General features: G+C 42.7%; 1 protein-coding gene across 1 annotated transcript in view; it reads left to right on the forward strand.

Annotated features, from left to right (window-relative positions):
* The window catches only part of LOC125921288 (Down syndrome cell adhesion molecule), a 507,313-nt gene that overhangs the window by 398,505 nt on the left and 91,450 nt on the right, over positions 1-17,358 (forward strand). The window contains exon 11 of the mRNA XM_049628742.1: positions 15,104-15,277. Coding sequence (XP_049484699.1) covers positions 15,104-15,277 — 174 coding nt within the window. The remainder of the gene's footprint in view (positions 1-15,103; positions 15,278-17,358) is intronic.

Below are 17,358 nucleotides of genomic sequence, written 5' to 3' on the forward strand. Positions count from 1 at the left end.
CGACAATCTAATCCTGAGGCTGCAGAATTCCAGAGTAAATCGCAGTGGCTTAAGGGCAGCGATTGCAGGAATGAAACAATCTTTGTGGGAAAATAACGTTATTAGAGTCTTGACCTTGGCTCCAGATGCATGAAGTCTAAAACATTCAATTCTGTCTCCTGTTGTTTTTTTTTCTTCCCTTTACATGAACAAACGAGGTCTCTGGTCTAAAGAGATTTTTTTTTTTAAATCAGGGCTTAATACCATAGTGGGCCTCACCTGTGTTCCCAGAAATCCACAACGAAGCACACATATGTCATTTATAGTGGAGGGAATGGGTTTCAGTCACTGTCCTAGGGACCATTCCCTTGTTAGCCACTAAGGCCCAAAGAAGGGCTGCTAAGGTAAGATACAGCTAGTGCACTGGCCCGTGGCCAGCCTGGGTATCCTTTGCTCTCTGGCTGCCCATGGACAAGGCCACTTCTGACCCCCCAGGGAAGCGTGGTCATGGAAATGTTTAAAGGCAAGGGTCAGAGCATGACTGGAAGGGGGCACAGGGGAGTGGGGAGTAGTTTGCATTTCAAGTAAGGTTTTCATGGAGAAAGTAATGTGAGTAAAGCCTTAAAGAAATGGGAGATGAGGTTTGTGTGTGTCTGCAGGGGAAGCACTGAAGGCTTTAGTGCCAACTAGTATCAAAGCCAGGGGCAGAAGTTTGTGCCTGGAATGTTCCAGAAACACTAAGGAAGACACTGAAGCTGGGGCAGAGCAAAAGGAGACCTCAGAGGTCCCAGGAGGTCAGATCTCTCATCAATCATTACAAGTGGTGTAATGGTGCCATGGTGGGGATGAGTAGGGGGTCACAGTAGTGACAGTGACGCTGTCCCTTTTCTTCCACTGCCATGCTGAGCCCAGAACTAGGAGGCTATTGGAGCAATCCAGGAGGGGTGGTGGGTCTGCCCATCCCCCCTGCTGTGTTGAACGTAGACCATGGGAAGGCAGGACTCGCGGCAGGAGCCCATTAGGAGGCCTGAGCTGTGATGTGGCTTGGATCAGGGTGACAACAGTGCAGGAGGATCAGCAGTTCAGAATCTACAGCCTGATGGGCTGGTGTGGGTGTGGGTGAAGGGACAAAGCCTCTGAGAATAGATGGAGCCATGCTGGGGGGGCAGATTGGGTCATGGTCAGTATGGGAGTGTGAGCCTCTCTGTAGACATACTCGTCAATTCCCAAGATAAGCAATGAGGAATTTCCCAGGTATACTTTTTTTTAAATGAGTGCTTTCTCTGCTGTCATAGCTTTTACCTTCCACCTGTTGGCCGCCATATACCCAACTTGAGATTTACCTCCATTCCGTGACCTGGGCCCTGTGCTATCCCTATCCTTAGCCATAGTGTTTCCAGCGAGCAGTATTCCAAGCTCTGCTTTACTCAAAATGGTATGTCTGTGTCTTTTCACACATAAATCCAGTTTGGCCTGTAGGAGATGGGTGGCTCACATTATCGTCCAGGAGGAAACCGAGGCTGCCTGACTTCCCGGTAGAAGGGACTTAATCATCTTCCTGCATGTACCGAAGAGCTGACTTTGGAGTCTGGCGAATGTACGGTCTGTGCCTTGATGTCATTCATTTGGGGTCAGTTTTCCCACAGATGTGGTGTGCTATTTAATATTTAGATTCTTAGCATCTTTTATTTAAGAAAAAAATCTCTTACGTTACGTCTGTAAATATTTGTTCTCTTCCCTTTTCCATTTGCTTCTGCAGGGTCTCCACATTTTTGCCTTAATGTATATTTTCTACATCTTTTACTCAAGCAAATTTGTTCTTCTTTGCACAATTTTTCCTTCCCGTTTGTGATTTTACTTTTTCTTCTTCTTTCGCCACTTCTGCCCGTTCATATTTCACTCTTTCTGGGGCCCTCGCTTCCTAGGCAAGTGACTGGTTCACAGCGTTCATCTAACTCATGGCAGCATTCTTCTGGTGTGATCCCATGACCCGCTTTCTTTTCCTGTGTCTGTCTTCCAGTGTTCTTACAGTGTCTTTGCTTCCTTTTGAGAACTCCCATTCCAGGAAAATTCAGATCCCTAGAAAGAGAACACTGTGTGCAGCTATCTGGTTCTGCACTTAATGCTGCCTGTCTGATTCTAAGAGCCACAGCAGGTGCAGGGAAGCCTCTGCCCGACCCAGCCTGGGCACACTGGTGCTGGTTTTGCCCCTCGCTGTGCCCCCACCTTAACAACGCGTCCTTTGCTGATGCTTGCCCACATTCACAGCCACGGTCGTCTGTCCTTTTCTTTCTGCATGTACCTCTGCTCGTGTACACTTTTGGTTGTCCATTTACCTCCTTTGTGGCTCACATTTTCTTTCCCTCTGTGTCCTAATTGTTCTTGTATGGTTTCCAAAAAAAGAAGAAATGTTAGTTTTATGCTGCCATCTTTAAATCTTACACCCTATTTGTTTATATACTAAGCTGTATAAAATTTGGACTTTCTGTAAGAAAAACAAGTCAAGTGGGAATCTAGGAGGAGGAGTTAAGAAATCGTCAGTTAAGAGAGTCGGCAGAGCTCGGACCCAAGACACAACACTGGCTGTGTTACCGCAGGAAAATTACTGAACCTGTGTGAACCACAGTTTCCTCGCGCACGTGTGTGTGTGCGTGTGTGTGTGTGTGTGTGTGTGTGTGTGAGAGAGAGAGAGAGAGAGAGAGAGATAAGATAAGAGGATTAACGTGATGGTTTAGTAAGATGATTCATAGAAAGCATTCATTCTGGTGCCTGGCACATCGCAATCAGTCAGTAACATTAGCTGTCATCAGCAGCAGCTCACATGGGAAGCCAGTTGTCCGAAAACCATTTATTGGATAGCCCAACCTTTCCCCCACTGACATGAACTGCTTTATAGTCTACGAGAAAAAGAGGTGTCCACCAAAGTCTGTTTCCGATGCTCTCTTTTACTCCGATCTGTCCATTCTGGCATCAGGACCACGTGTGTTAGAGGCTTAGCTCTTCCAGACACATTTTAATACCTAGTACGATACTCTCCCCATTTGTTTTCCAAAAGTGTCCTGTATTTCTCACATGGATATTTGTTTGCTTATTTCTTCTAGATGAATGTTAGGATAATTTTGTCAAGTTCTAAAAAAAAGTTATTCTGAAAACTTTGGAAGATTGTAATAAATCTAAAGGTTAATATGGAGAACAGGGATTTCATTAAAATATTGAGCCTTCCCAGCCAATGGCATGGACATTCTCTGCATTTATTCAGATTTCGTGTGTGTGTCCTTTATAATTCAGTTGCTTTCTTTCTGTGTGCCTCTGGCAGTGAGTATTTGTAAACTTCTGTCTGCAAGTGTCTTTGATTGTCTTCGGTCTTCTGGGTGGAAATGGGGCCCATCTATAGCCAGGGTTTGTTGGCTCTCCAGGGCCACCCAGCGAGGAAGAGGTTGTCCTTAATTTGGCAGAGTTCCTATTTTCTTCCACTCTCCAGAGCACACAGAGGACTGCAGTTGGCATGGGGCTTCCTTGCCCTGCCTGCTTCTCTCAGATTGCCTTTCTCCGTGCCTTTGCCTGTGTCCTTCCTCCCTCAGCAAAGAAAGGCATGTTCGCACAGGAGTAAAGCTTCTCTAGCCCCAGTTTTCCTTGGATGCTCAGAGCATCCACACCACGTGGCTCATGGCAGTTTCTCCCGTGCTCCGATATCTCCCACTGTCCCCAGAAAGCTGTTCCCCGTTGTCATTTCTGTACCCACAGGTGCAGTCTACCAGAGAGCCTAGCTGCCTCTTACCACCAAGGTCCCAGAAGTTTCCTCTTCTTCTGGGTGTCTACCCCCCTGCCCAAACCCTCCTCACTCGTCATATATAGGGGCCATTCTCTGGATGTTTTCATGCACCGTGTTCAACTCCAAATTAAGAAACAAATGCTGCACTCAGTACCTGGTCCAACAGCTCAGGCGACCCCTCTGGAGCCTCCTCCTACTTCAGGGGCTGGCCCTAGAGTGCTTCACCTTGATCCTGCTCACCCCTTCTCTCCCAAGGTCGAGGTGGACATCCCAGGGCCTGTGTCTAGGGATGACACGAAGAACACACAGCATGGGGCAAGCCTCAAGTCCCTCCAGTTCTCCTGGGCTCACCACTTCCCTGCCCTCTGTGTGGGCAGAGCGCCCTGAGCCTCTGACCCCATGGGTTCACCCTCTTCCATGCCATTGGTTTGCTGGACCTGCAGCGATCCTCCCAGCTCCTTCTAGCAACACCTGCTTCAAGCTCATGCATCAGGCTCATCCAAGTTATTGGGGCCCAGTTGTTTTCCAATGTCCTTGTCCCCACTAGCACATAAATGGGTGATGAGAATCTGGAGTTAATGCAGGGAAAGGGTTCAAAGAATCTAAAAAGGAGAAGACAACGCCTCCCTGTGATGTGAGTGGTGAACACAAACCCAACTTCAAGGCTGACTGTGGCTCCCCGTTTATGACACTTGTGTGGTCCCCGCGTGGGGACACTAAGCATAGTGAGTTCTTGGGGAAGGACTGTGAGCCGAACAGAGAGGATGGATACTCAACTTAGTGTTTTATTTTCTTCCTTTGATGGTAGAATAAAACTCACTGTGGATGAAAATCTGCCTTCCTCTGCTAAATGGGTGGAGTATAGTGGCCCTAGGAGCTCCTCCGAGGTCCTTGCCCCTCCCAAGGAAGCTGAAATTCCGACCAGCCTTGGTAGAGTCACCAGGACGACAGGCCCCGGGCCCTTCTTGTGCTTCATTTCTTTCTTTGTCTCTACCCCTCCATCTGCCCTCTTCCTCATTGTCTTCCTCACTGCTCTTCTAGATAGAGGCAGCCACACCCAGGGCAAATATGCAGGGGTCTCTTGCTGCAGGGAAAAGGTGGCTGAAGGCCTTTTATGGCAGATACAGCTGCATGATCCCAACACACCGCGATGGCGACCTCGAGCCGTTTCAACACCCCGAAGGAGAGATCATGTGTCCTGTCAGCAAATGCAGACTTGGGTCAGTTCATGGTTACGTCTTCTGCTAAGCGACTCGAGGGCATAGTGTTCTGTCTTTGTGATTAAAAAAAAAAAATCCTTGCCAGCTAGGGATAAAGTCATGCAGTTGGCATGCTGAGCTAGTCAACTCCCGAATTGTAGTCACCCCGGGGCAGGCATGAGCTCGCCCACCTAAGGGAGGTGGTTTTCTCTGGATATGGGCCTTCATTATAGACATAAAGGAATTAAGGGAAGGAAACTGAATCCCAAGTGAGCATAACTGATGGCCTCGATGCTGACCCAGTTAGGGTGTGGTGTTTTATCAAGAAAGGATTTATGGGGTGCCTGGGTGGCTCAGTCGGTTGAGCGTCCAATCTTGATTTCTGCTCAGGTCATGATCTCATGGTTCGCGTCAGGGTCTGTGCTGAGTGTGGAGTCTGCTTGGGATTCTCTCTCTTTCTCTTCTCTCTCTCCCAAAATAAGTAAAGAAACAACTCACGCTCCCTCTCTGTCTCTCTCAATGAACAAACAACAAACATTTTTTAAAAAGAAAGGATTTAATACCGGGAAGTAGAGGCATGAAAATTTTGGCAAGGGTGGGAGAAACTCAGCTTCCTTTCTGGAACCTGAGAAATGTGACAACCTCGAGAAGCCACTTCCGTCTGTGGTTGCAGCTGCCTCCGCACCAGGGCAGCGATTTGTCCTCCTGGAAGTCACCTTGGCATCTGCCTGTGCACCGACTTGTTGCTTCTCAAGGAGAGTGATGGCTTTTCCATCCCTGCACCTTCCAAACTGTATCCAAGTGCCTCTCACTGGTGAAATACAAACCAGAACCTGGTGACAATTCAGCAGGAAATGGTTTTTCTCAGGCTTCCAGCCCCTGCAATTTGGGGAAGAGATCAGAAGTGTTCCAGTAGGCTGAGGATAGACAGACCATCTCTGATGCAAGCATATGGACAAAATGTCACATGCACATCCTGTACAGCCTGGAAGATTCTTTCTTGGGAATAGCTTGGGCTTGGGAATAGCTTTCCGGCCTGGACCTGGACCAGTGCCTCAGGACCCTACCTCTGTCCACTTCTGGGTTCTTCTCCAGAAGGAGACACCAGAACTTAGCACTCAGTCACTGAGCACCGGTGCCATGGGCGGCTGCTCACCTTGGAGCAGGTGCCATCCTGCTGTTGGGACTTGCTCTCCCCTTCCCATCTCCGCTTCAATCTTTGTGCCCCCTCACTCCCTGCAACCCACCGACTATTCCCAGACAAGGAAGACCACCTCCCTGAGCAAGCAGAACATACTTATTCTTCAGGGAAACACCACCCTCTCCAGAAGGACAAGAGGGATTGTGTTTTCAATTCCTTGGTGGGCAAAGGGACACGCTTCCTACTTTGCCACTGGGTGCAGCCCAGGGAATATAGACAGATCTCCTTTCTGCCGTTCTGCTGTTCCACTTCAAATCAATGTTATTTCAGCCCACTAGGGAGACCCTCTGAATGTGCTCATTGACCAACTTCTTCATTTCTTATGTGGGCATTTATGTGCACATTCACACGGCCTTGCTTCCTTTGGTGAACAGTAATCTGTAGAGCATGGAAATGCATTACTCTTCCTGTTCCATATACGGTGAAATTAAGGATGCAGAGAGAATAAGCTACTTGCTCAAGGGCACAGTTCGTAAGTTTCCAATGCTTCTGACTCTTAGCCAAGTGCTCTGGCTACAGGCCAGCAAGGACTCAAGAGTGGTAGAAAAGATGAAACAATCACCATCTTCGCTGCTGCCTTCCAAGTGGGCGTGCTTGGTGACACTCAGCTATTCTTCCCCCCCTGTGCCCACTCCCCCAGTCCTTGGGAACACTGCTAAGTGTATCTTTCCATAAAGAAGAAAGGTCACATGGTATTAACACACCCAGTAATTCAGTATGTGCCTTACATAATGCTTTAACATTTTCTTTTCATGTAATAGAGCATTAAAATTGTCCCCACTTGACCCCAGCTATCCACAGAAAATTGGCAGCTTTTTAATTAATGACTTCTGGCTGCTACAGTGTATCTTCTAGCTAATTTCCCAGAGCACTCACCTCATGCCAACAAGATTACAGAATTCTGAATATTGTATGCACTGTGTCATATTTTGCTCTTTATAATAATGATGAACAACCTAAAGTGGATGGCCGATAATTTTATCAAGCTGTGACAAAGTCTACTTCCCTCCAGCTGAACAAATGGGTAACCCTTGGGACTGTTGTTCTTATGGTAGATGAATTGGTTCACTCTTCTGTTTAGCAAGCGTGATCAGATTTATAAATTGTGTAACTCTTCCAGTTAGGTTCACTTCCTCATGAAAAAAAGATTTAATGTTTTTCAAATGCATATACTTTATTCCTGTCTTTGTTAAGACCTTTTCATAATGAAGAGGCTTCTCTTAGTCTACATAGGAATTAATAGATAATCCTATCCAGTGATTTAACTGAGACAGCTGAGCTTAACACTAGTTAAATTTTATATTGTAATGCTTTAGTATAAGTGTGTCAAATGTTGTAAGTATTTTTCTGGTGAAAATTCTTTGAGGAGAGGAAAGCATACGTGTTTTTGACGTCAATGATCCTATTAACTGTCTCATATTCTATCAGCATTTTGTTAGATTTTTTAGGGTGTTGTACCCCGTTTTACATAACTTATAAATCCCATTGCATTTTCAGATTTCCTGGTTTTCTGCCTTATGGATGTATTTTTAAAATCCTACGTTTGGCTGAATTTTTAGGTTGTGTGTATTAAACTACATCTGGATCTCTTACTGCAGTAAACTTTGGGAAAGGCATCAATAGCCTCGACAGCTTCAAAACATGGACTAAATTTAAGCACTTAAATAAAAATTAAAGGATTTTTCAGTAAGTTCTAATAGTATCCTTTTATCCTTGCCCAAAAGAACACGTTATCCATAAAAACGAATTTTATAATTGGTAAAAACTGAATTTTTAAAACATACCATCAACTTTTACAGGAGAAAAAAAAACATATGATCATTTCAATAAATATTGAAAGGCAGTTGATAATATTCAACATTCAGGCCTGACTTTAAATGAGGGGTGGGGGTGGGGGGAAGTGGGTGATGGGCATGGAGGAGGGCAGTTGTTGGGATGAGCATTGGGTATTGTAATGGAAACCAATCTGACGATAAATTATATTTTTTAAAAATAATAAATTAAAATAAAAATAAATAAATAAGAAAAAATAAATTTGTGTAAAACCGGAGTATAGAAATGCTTTATAAGACCCAAGTGCTTTGGCAAATGAAGGAGGAAAAGACAGGAAGTCCAATAGATACATAGGCAAAGGATGTAGATGGGCTGTTCACCAAGAAAACAGGTATAAATTGCCAAAACATGATGATGTGAAAAGATGCTCAAACTTATCTACAGGCAAAACAAACAAAAAATATCAAAGAAAATTGTCAAAGCATGCAAATTAAAATAATGATGAAAATCAAAAAGGTCAGTCATGTACATGTGTGAGGAAAAATTAACCCTCAGCCAACACTGATGGAAATGAAATCGACGTGTTTCTTAGGAAGCAGCTTAGACATACATTTCAACACTAAATGCACAGAATTCCCCTTCGAGCATTAATCCCAGAGGTTGCCTACCACCCTATTGACTGACTGATAAGTGGAGAGATTCCTTGCAACATTGTCCTTCTTCTTGTGGAGTAAGAAAGACAGAAATTCAACTAATCATAAAATCATCGTAAGGAGAAATCTTTTAAGAAGGAGTATTGTGGGCTTACTGTATGCCATACCATACTTAAAGAATTTCAATGCCTACATCACCTTATTAAGGAGATTCTATATTATCTCCACTTTTACAGGTGGAAGAAACTGAGGAACTGAAAGATTACCTCATTACCTAGTTATTCGGTGTTACTGATGATCTGATGCCTTGCAACAAATTATCCCCCAAAATTAGTGGCATGAGATAATGCAAATTTATTACCTCCCATGTCTGTGGGTCTGGAATCTGAGTATGGCTTAGCTGAGTCCTCGTGTTCAAGGTCTCTCCCAGCACTGCAGTTAAGGTGTTGGCCAGTGATGCAGTCATGTCAAGGCTCAGCCTGGGAAGAGTCTCGTCCCCCAAGCCCACTCATGTGGTTGCTGTGTTGTATGGCAGGATTCAGTCATAGACTGTTGGTTGGAGAACACCCTCAAGGGAGCCTCTCCATAGGGTAGCCTACATTCTCCACAGTGAGGCCCACTAGCCTCAGAGAGGGAGGGATTGAAAGAGAGACCACAGAGGCTCCTGGGTGGCTCAGTCCGTTGAGCAGCCAACTCTTGATTTCAGCTCAGGTCATGATCCCAGGGTCGTGGGATCGAATCCCGTATTGGGCTCCATGCTAAGCACAGATCCTGCTTAAGATACTCTCCCTCCCCGTGCCCCTCCCCACTCACTCTCTCTAAAAAAAAAAAAAAGAAAGAAAAGAAAAGAAAAGAAAAAAATATACATATGTATATGTAAAGAAGAGAGGTACCTGGGTGGCTCAGTCTGTTAAGTGCCCAACTCTTGATTTCAGCTCAGGTCATGATCTCACGGTTAGTAGGATCAAGCCCCGCATCAGGCTCTGCATGGACACCTCAGAGCTTGCTTGGGATTCTCTCTGTCTCTCTCTTTCTCTCCCTGTCCCTCTCCTGCTGGTGCTCCCTCTCTCAAAATAAATAAACTTTTAAAAAAATGTTGGGGCACCTGGGTGGCTCAGTCAGTTAAGCATCCAACTTCAGCACAGGCCGTGATCTCACGGTTCGTGAGTTCAAGCCCCATGTCAGGCTCTGTGCTGACAGCTCAGAGCCTGGAGCCTGCTTCAGATTCTGTGTCTCCCTCTCTCTCTTCCCCTCCCTAGCTCACACTCGCATTCTCTCTCTCTGTGTCAAAAATAAATAAACTTAAAAAAAATTTTTAATGTTAAAAAAAAAAGAACAAAGAGAGCCACAATCCTTTGTGATCATAGCTACATGCCCAGTATCTGCCCCACAGTGGGTGCTCAGTAATCAAACAATAAATCCCATTTGTGTAAAAATAGAGCACATCTTTATATTCACTTATAAAATATTAGGAAGGGAAAATTATGAGATTGGGGTCTTGAGAAGAAAAAGAGGGCATTTACTTACTTACTATTTGAATTTGGGGCCCAAAATTCTCAGATCCCTAATCTAGGATTCTCATGTTTTATACTATAATAAGTAAACTAACAGATACCTTTCATTAATTACTTTTCAAAACCAATCACTCATTTACTGGCATGTTCATAATTCATCAAACACTTGTTAAAAATCCTCTGTGAATTTCATGTGAATTAGGTTTCTAATGATCCACATTACACATGTTTCTAAATTTGCATTTTTTTACATTTTGATGATTTGTCTATTCCCCAAGAGCAAACAGATTAGGGGTCGGAATGTTTTTCTTCATTTTGTCTCACTTTAGAAAGTATTCAGAAGCTGATACCGGAGAGAGCAACATGTGGCAATTATGAAAGAAAAGTGTTGTTACATCTTTAAAACTTTCCATCCTTGATTTTGAATGCTTTATGAATGAGACATATTTTTTAAAAATTCTACTTAAAATTATGTTATGATATTTCATGCATCAGATATGTGATAAAATACTAACCCAAATGTGTATTATTTGTATACGCTCCTCCTTCCAACTTTGTTTTTTAAAAAAAAAATTTTTTTAATGTTTATTTATTTTTGAGACAGAGAGAGACAGAGCATGAATGGGGGAGGGGCAGAGAGAGAGGGAGACACAGAATCGGAAGCAGGCTCCAGGCTCCGAGCCATCAGCCCAGAGCCTGACACGGGGCTCGAACTCACGAACCATGAGATGGTGACCTGAGCTGAAGTCGGACGCTCAACCGACTGAGCCACCCAGGCACCCCTCCTCCTTCCAACTTTGTAGTGATCTTACAGATGTGGGCTTCTTACAAACCAGATGTCAGCCACGTATGGGACATGAGTCAGATCCTACCCACACCCAGTCTTTCCATTGGATGCTATTAGAACACAGGCTGCTTTGTTTGGGTATTTTCTCTGGCTACTTTTGTGCCTCATTGGCAGAAGTATGTAGTTATATAACAGTGTGGCCTGCAAAGCCTACAACATTTATTATTTGGCCCTTTTGGAAAATGATTTCCTAGTATTGTCTGAAAAAATTGAGCATTTTGATCCATGAACATTTCTTTCGGTCTTCATTAATTGTTAGCAAGAACTTTTACAGTTTTCAGTGAGCAAGTCTTACACATACCTTATTTCATGAATTTCTTAGCATTTCATGTTTTGATGCAAATGTATCATTTTTTTTAAATTTCAATTTCCAATTGCTTTTTACTAATACATTTGTAAACAAAATTAGCTTTGAGTTGTGTACATCGATGTATCCCATGACGTCCCTAAACTCACTATGTTTCTAGCAACTTTTTGGTAAGTTCTTTTTTATTAAGTATGACTTAGTTATAGGTGTTTTTGGAGAAACCTTTATCAGGTGAGTTCATTGTCTTCCTAGTTTGCTATGAGATTTGATCAGGATGTTGAATTCTGTGAAAAACATTTTTTTTGTATCTACTCACTCTATTTCTGTTTTTGTATGTCGAAGTAGTGAGTTTCTTTCATTGGCTAATTCCTGAATTTAAACCAACCTTGCATTCCTGGAGTAAGTCTCACTTGGTCATAATACATTGTTGTTTGTGTGTTGATATACCTGATTTGGTAATGTTTGGTTAAGGATTTTTATGTCCGTGTCCATTAGGGATATTGGTCTCGAGTTCTCTTTTCTCTTAAGATTCTTGTCTGACTTTGGTATCAGGATAATTCTGTGTAAAATTGGTTTTATTTCTTCTTTAATTATAGGTAATATTTACTAGTGAAGCTTCCTGGGTTTTGGGTGTTATTTGTGGAAGGTTTTTAACTATAAATTAAATTTATTTATAGATATGACTATTAGATCTACCTCCTGTTTCTTGAGCGATCCTTGATAGTTTGTGTCTTTCAAGAAATGTATCTATTTAATCTAAGTTGTCAAATTCATTGGCACAAAGTTATTCCTAATATTTTGCTATTATGCTTTTAATTAAAGTAGAGTGTATAGTGATGGTTATCTTTTTATGGTTATTTGTAACTTGTGCCTTCTCTCTTCTACATCAGTCCTAGAGGCTCACCTACTGTTTTTTTTTTCAAAGAGCTGGCTTTTGGTTTTACTGATTTTTTTATCTGTTGTTTTTCTGTTTTGTATTTCACTGATTTGAGTTTTCCTCCTTATTATTTCCTTCCTTCTTCATACTTTGGGTTTTTCTTGCCCTTCTTGTAATAGCTTCTTAAGGTGGGTGCTTAGATAGTTGATTGGTGACCTTCTTCCTTTTCTAATACAGTAATTTAATGCTACACACTTCTAAGTTTTGCTTTTATCTGTATCTCACAAATTTTGATATGGTGTTTTTATATTCATATGTATATATTCTTTTTTTTTAATTTTTTTTTAACGTTTATTCATTTTTGAGACAGAGAGAGAGCATGAACGGGGGAGGGTCAGAGAGAGGGAGACACAGAATCTGAAACAGGGTCCAGGCTCCGAGCTGTCAGCACAGAGCCCGACACGGGGCTCAAACTCACGGACCATGAGATCATGACCTGAGCCGAAGTCGGCCTCTTAACTGACTGAGCCACCCAGGCGCCCCTCATATGTATATATTCTTATTACTCTGGTGATTTCTTCTTTGACTCATGAGTTATTTAGACATGTATCATTTAATTTTCAAATATTTGGGTTTTTTTTTCCAGATGTATTTGTGTTATTGTTTTCAATTTTCGTTTTGCTGTGGAAATAGAACGTAACATGTATTATTTTTATCTTATAACATCTACTGAAATTTGTATTATGACTAACAATATTGTCCCTTTTATTAAGTGTCAAATGTGCCCTCAAAATCAATATGTATTCTGCTATTTAGGGTGCAGAGTTCTGTAAATGTCAGTTAAGTCAAATTGATTAATAGTGGTATTAAAGTCTTCCATATTTCAAATCTCATTTCCTCTGCCCCCCCCCTTTCTTTTCCTTTTGAGACTATAATTTTCAGTGTTAGAATATTTGATGTAATTTCAGAATTCCAGGATAACCTATTTCATATTTTCCACTTTTGCACTTTTTTTTTAAACTTTGGATGTTTTCCACTGACCTAGGTTTAAATTCACTAATTTTTTTCCTCTGTCTAACCTGCTGAGTAGCTTGTTTAAAGATTTATTCATCTCTTACATTGTGGTATTTGTTTTTATCATTTTGTCTTTCTTATAGTTTAATGGTTTTAATATTGCTTCTGAACCCCCCCCCCCCCCCCGTTTATGGATATTAATCATAATTATTGTAAAGTCCCTGTGGAAGAACTCCCCTACCATAGTGATGTCGATATTTTTTTTTTCTGGTCCTTTTTTCTTGCTTTTTTGTGTGTCTCGTAATATTTTATTGAGTATGGCCCTGGTGCATAAAAGGAAAGAAAAGTAGAGATTGCGGGAAGTTATACTTACTTCCAGTCCTTGTTATCTGCTTTTATGCCGAGGTCCTGGTCCCCCCAACCTCTGCCAGAGATGGGATTATTTATCTCCTTGTGGGGCTTCTAACTTTTTGTAACTAATTTCACTTAGTTGTCTGTGACTTCGACTTTCTAAGTGACTCAGAGAACAGTATGATTTTGTAGATGAACACCCTCTCTTTTTTGTTGTTAGAATGGAAACGACATTCCTTCGTGTCTCTCTCCATTGTCAGCAGAAATGGAAATCTGTTCTTTTAATTGAAGTCTTCATATGTCCTCTGTGGCAGTTCTGTGTTGGTAGCAGCCACCTGTTGTGGGGATTCTGCTTGTCCTTCTTGTTCGGTGTGAAATGTCCCCTCGGTACATTATGAATTTCCCTGGTCTCTTTGGTGGGGCTGGGTTACCTGATCTAGACATGAGGGCAGGGAGGGCACAGCCACGGTCTCTGCCACTGTGAGCTAAGGAGTACCAATTGGTAAGTGATCCGTTTGGCACGGAGATAGCATGAGAAAGTGTCTCCCTTCTCGTGTCCCCAGATGCAAAGCCTGAAGTTTCCTGCAGGTGGGGTATGGTGACAGTGCAACAGTGTGCATGTTCATCTCCCACGAAGGATCTGGGGCCATGGAGACCAGCATGGGGCTCACGCTGTGGGCTTTCTCCAGGAAGATGGAATTGGTCCTCACCGCCGGGTCCTCTCCCCAAATCCTCAGACTCAGGTCACACAGTAGGGAAGCTCTACCAGCTTATCAAGGCTTAGATCACACTCTCCCAGTCTCACCCAGGGCCCCCTGCACAGGGATAAGCAACATAGCAGGCTAATCCGAACCGCCGTCTTCCCGGAAATCTCCCTAGACCACCCTTGGTCCTGCTTTTTATTATTTCTAAAAGATATTTTTTTTCAGAACAGTTTCGTAAGGATCTTCCATATGAGTCATATCACACCTCTGTCCACGGCACGTGTCATCGGTGGCATTTTCTCCTTGAACGCCATACTCTGAGGAGAGCGGTGTTTTAATTCTGTGCTGTCTTACTGGCACCATCTGACTTATTTATTTAGATGACATTAAGTGATACTAACATGCACGTGTGTCTAGACTGCAGCGTGACTGTGCTTAGAAGAGAAACCTGCGATACTTGTATTCTCTTTGTACACTCACGGCAAGCAAAGTCTTCAAATGCCCTGTCCCTGGAACATTCCTTGTTTACATTCATAGTAATTCCCTGGGAACACAAGGCTTCTATTTAGTCTCAGGAGAGGCGTCTACTCCTCTGCTGTTCCACTGCGATGTCTTTGAATAATTTATCAGCTACTTAACACTCATCAAATTTGGCTTTTTGTGTAGAAACGACCTGTAACAGTCTCTTACTCTCTCTCTCAGAGTCTGAAGCAGTGTCATTTTAAATAAATGTGCTTCTCTCCAAACAAGAATTTACACGTTGGGGGGAAACAATTCCGCGTATCCCACGACTGCCCTCTAGATGGTAAATACCCCTCACTTCTCTGTGCTAAGCTGCGTGAACTTGAACTCACTGTCTCCCCTTGTGTGTTTCTGTCGGCATCATCCTTCGTCCTTCTTGTTCTCCTCCAGGTGCTGGGGTTCCCCAGTTCCAACCAATCGCCCTGAATGGCCGAATTCAGGTTCTAAGCAACGGGTCCTTATTGATCAAGCACGTCGTGGAGGAAGACAGCGGCTACTACCTGTGCAAGGTCAGCAACGATGTGGGTGCAGACGTCAGCAAGTCCATGTACCTCACGGTGAAAAGTAAGGAAGAAGAATGCTTTGTTTTACCTAAATAGGTCTTTTTGTGCTTAAAGTTGCCATTGTCTCCGCACACGTCTGTTTAAAACAAAACAAAACAAAAAACAAAATGGTGGTTGGCTGCAGCTGAGGTTTGAGGTTTTGCTCGCCTGGGACATGACCGAAGAGGAGGGCAGAAATCCAGCGGTTGCAATAGCCTGACCGTGTGCCCGGTGTCTGGGGCCACATGCTCGTGTGCCTTGGGTTCCCTTGGCCGTGCATACCTAGCAGGTGAGTGGGCCTCTGCCTTTAGCGCCCACATTTCTATTCTGTTGATTTTACTGCGGAAAAGCCCAGCGTATGGTCTTGTGTGTGCTCTTTTCAGACAGTCTGTTTCCACGCATTTTATGATTTGCAAGCTGGCTTGTCCCTAGGTTTCCTTTTAGAGATCCTTATGAAATCAAGCAGCCGGAAACCTCATTACCAAAGACACACAACTACAAGACAGGAACATGTAACACCCTGCCTAGGGTCCATGTTGCTGACCCATTTTATAGGAGAGGGCAACTTATAATGAGATTATTTTTCTACTTTGGTAAGTAAACCACCAAAGGAAGGACGTAAAATGGGCCAACTTTTGTAAAGTTGCTGCTTTTTAGCAAATGGTTGGGCGCCTAGTTTACAGCGAATTACTTATGTCTTTGTCCATTTGTGCAATTTTCTGTTAGATAAATTGTGATCTCTTCCAGATAAGGCTTTGATCGGCCTTTCTCTTTTTTATTTTAATTGTGTTCTCGGTAGGCTGGAAAAGACCTCTACCGTATCGCTCATTAGAGGGATTGAATTTAAAAGTGAATCTCAGTGGGTCTTATGTATATGTGCGTGTGAGAGAGAGAGATTTAAGCTGACTGCACAAATGCTAGTATCTGCCCTATTTCACTCAGAATTTATTCTAATCCGCTATTTCCAACGTAACGCTGAAAATATCAAGCTATTTGTTTGCTATACTTTTATATCATGAAGAAATTACAGTTTGAAATAGGGTTGCTTTAAAACATGTTTTGTAGATATCCAATACGTAAATTTGATTCTAAATTTTATACTCTGGAGGAACTGATTTGCAAGAATCTGAAGACAAATTGTCATTTCATATAAATCCGAAGTTGAAAGGATAACTTAAAAAATTATAAATTGATGATATTTGAAGGAAACCCAAGAGCTGAAGACCAGTGTTGGCCAATATTGATCCATCTTTCCCCAATAAAAGAAATATATTTTTTAATTTGATTATATTTAATAGAATATGAATATGTTTGATTCTAAATTCGGTTATATTTTGCCACTTTGAAATATTTTAAAATTATAAAAATTCCGCAAGTCTATATCTATGCTGTAATAGATACAGGGCCCTGTGAAGGATGTGAATACTTCATCCACGGACTTATGTTTTGGAAGAGGAGATAACAAGGAAGTATATAGAGCTTACTAATATTAATGCAAGATGGAGAGTAATATAATATGTGCCATAGTTGTACCTTTCAGGGGAGGATATAACTTTCATTTTGTGGGGGCTAAGGAGCATTTTATGGAGAAAAAGTCTTTTAAGTGGGTGGAATTTAAAAATACAAAAGCTGGTTTTCCCCAGATTTCCTCTCTACACACCTTTGATGCTCTTAGTGTGGGGCATGGGAGAGGACCACAGAGATGTCTTTCTGCCCTTAGCGACCTTTCTTTCTTGTGGGTTGATGGGGAATGGGTGTATACAACTGCCATCCAGTGGAATACACTGGAAAAGAGTTCCAAACACAAAGGCGCGCAGACAAGGGCGTGATTTACATTTGTGTGTAGGACCAGCGACTGCACAGTGACAACACATTGATTTAAGTTCAGTCTTAGACGATGCAGTGGGTATCAACAGGTCCAATCCTTGAGGGTGGATAGGGGCGCTTGAGGAAGAGGGAACAGAGAGCAGAGAGAAGAAATTAAAACTCCCGAGGCAGGAGGTAACTCTGTCCGCGTGTTGTACCCTGTACATGGAGGGGGTTAGACAGGGAAACGTTTAATAAAAGTGAGCAAATGTCAAACAGAGATGGTTCTTAGAGGTG

This window comes from Panthera uncia, chromosome C2, assembly GCF_023721935.1.
Source record: "Panthera uncia isolate 11264 chromosome C2, Puncia_PCG_1.0, whole genome shotgun sequence".
NCBI classification, from domain to species: domain Eukaryota; kingdom Metazoa; phylum Chordata; class Mammalia; order Carnivora; family Felidae; genus Panthera; species Panthera uncia.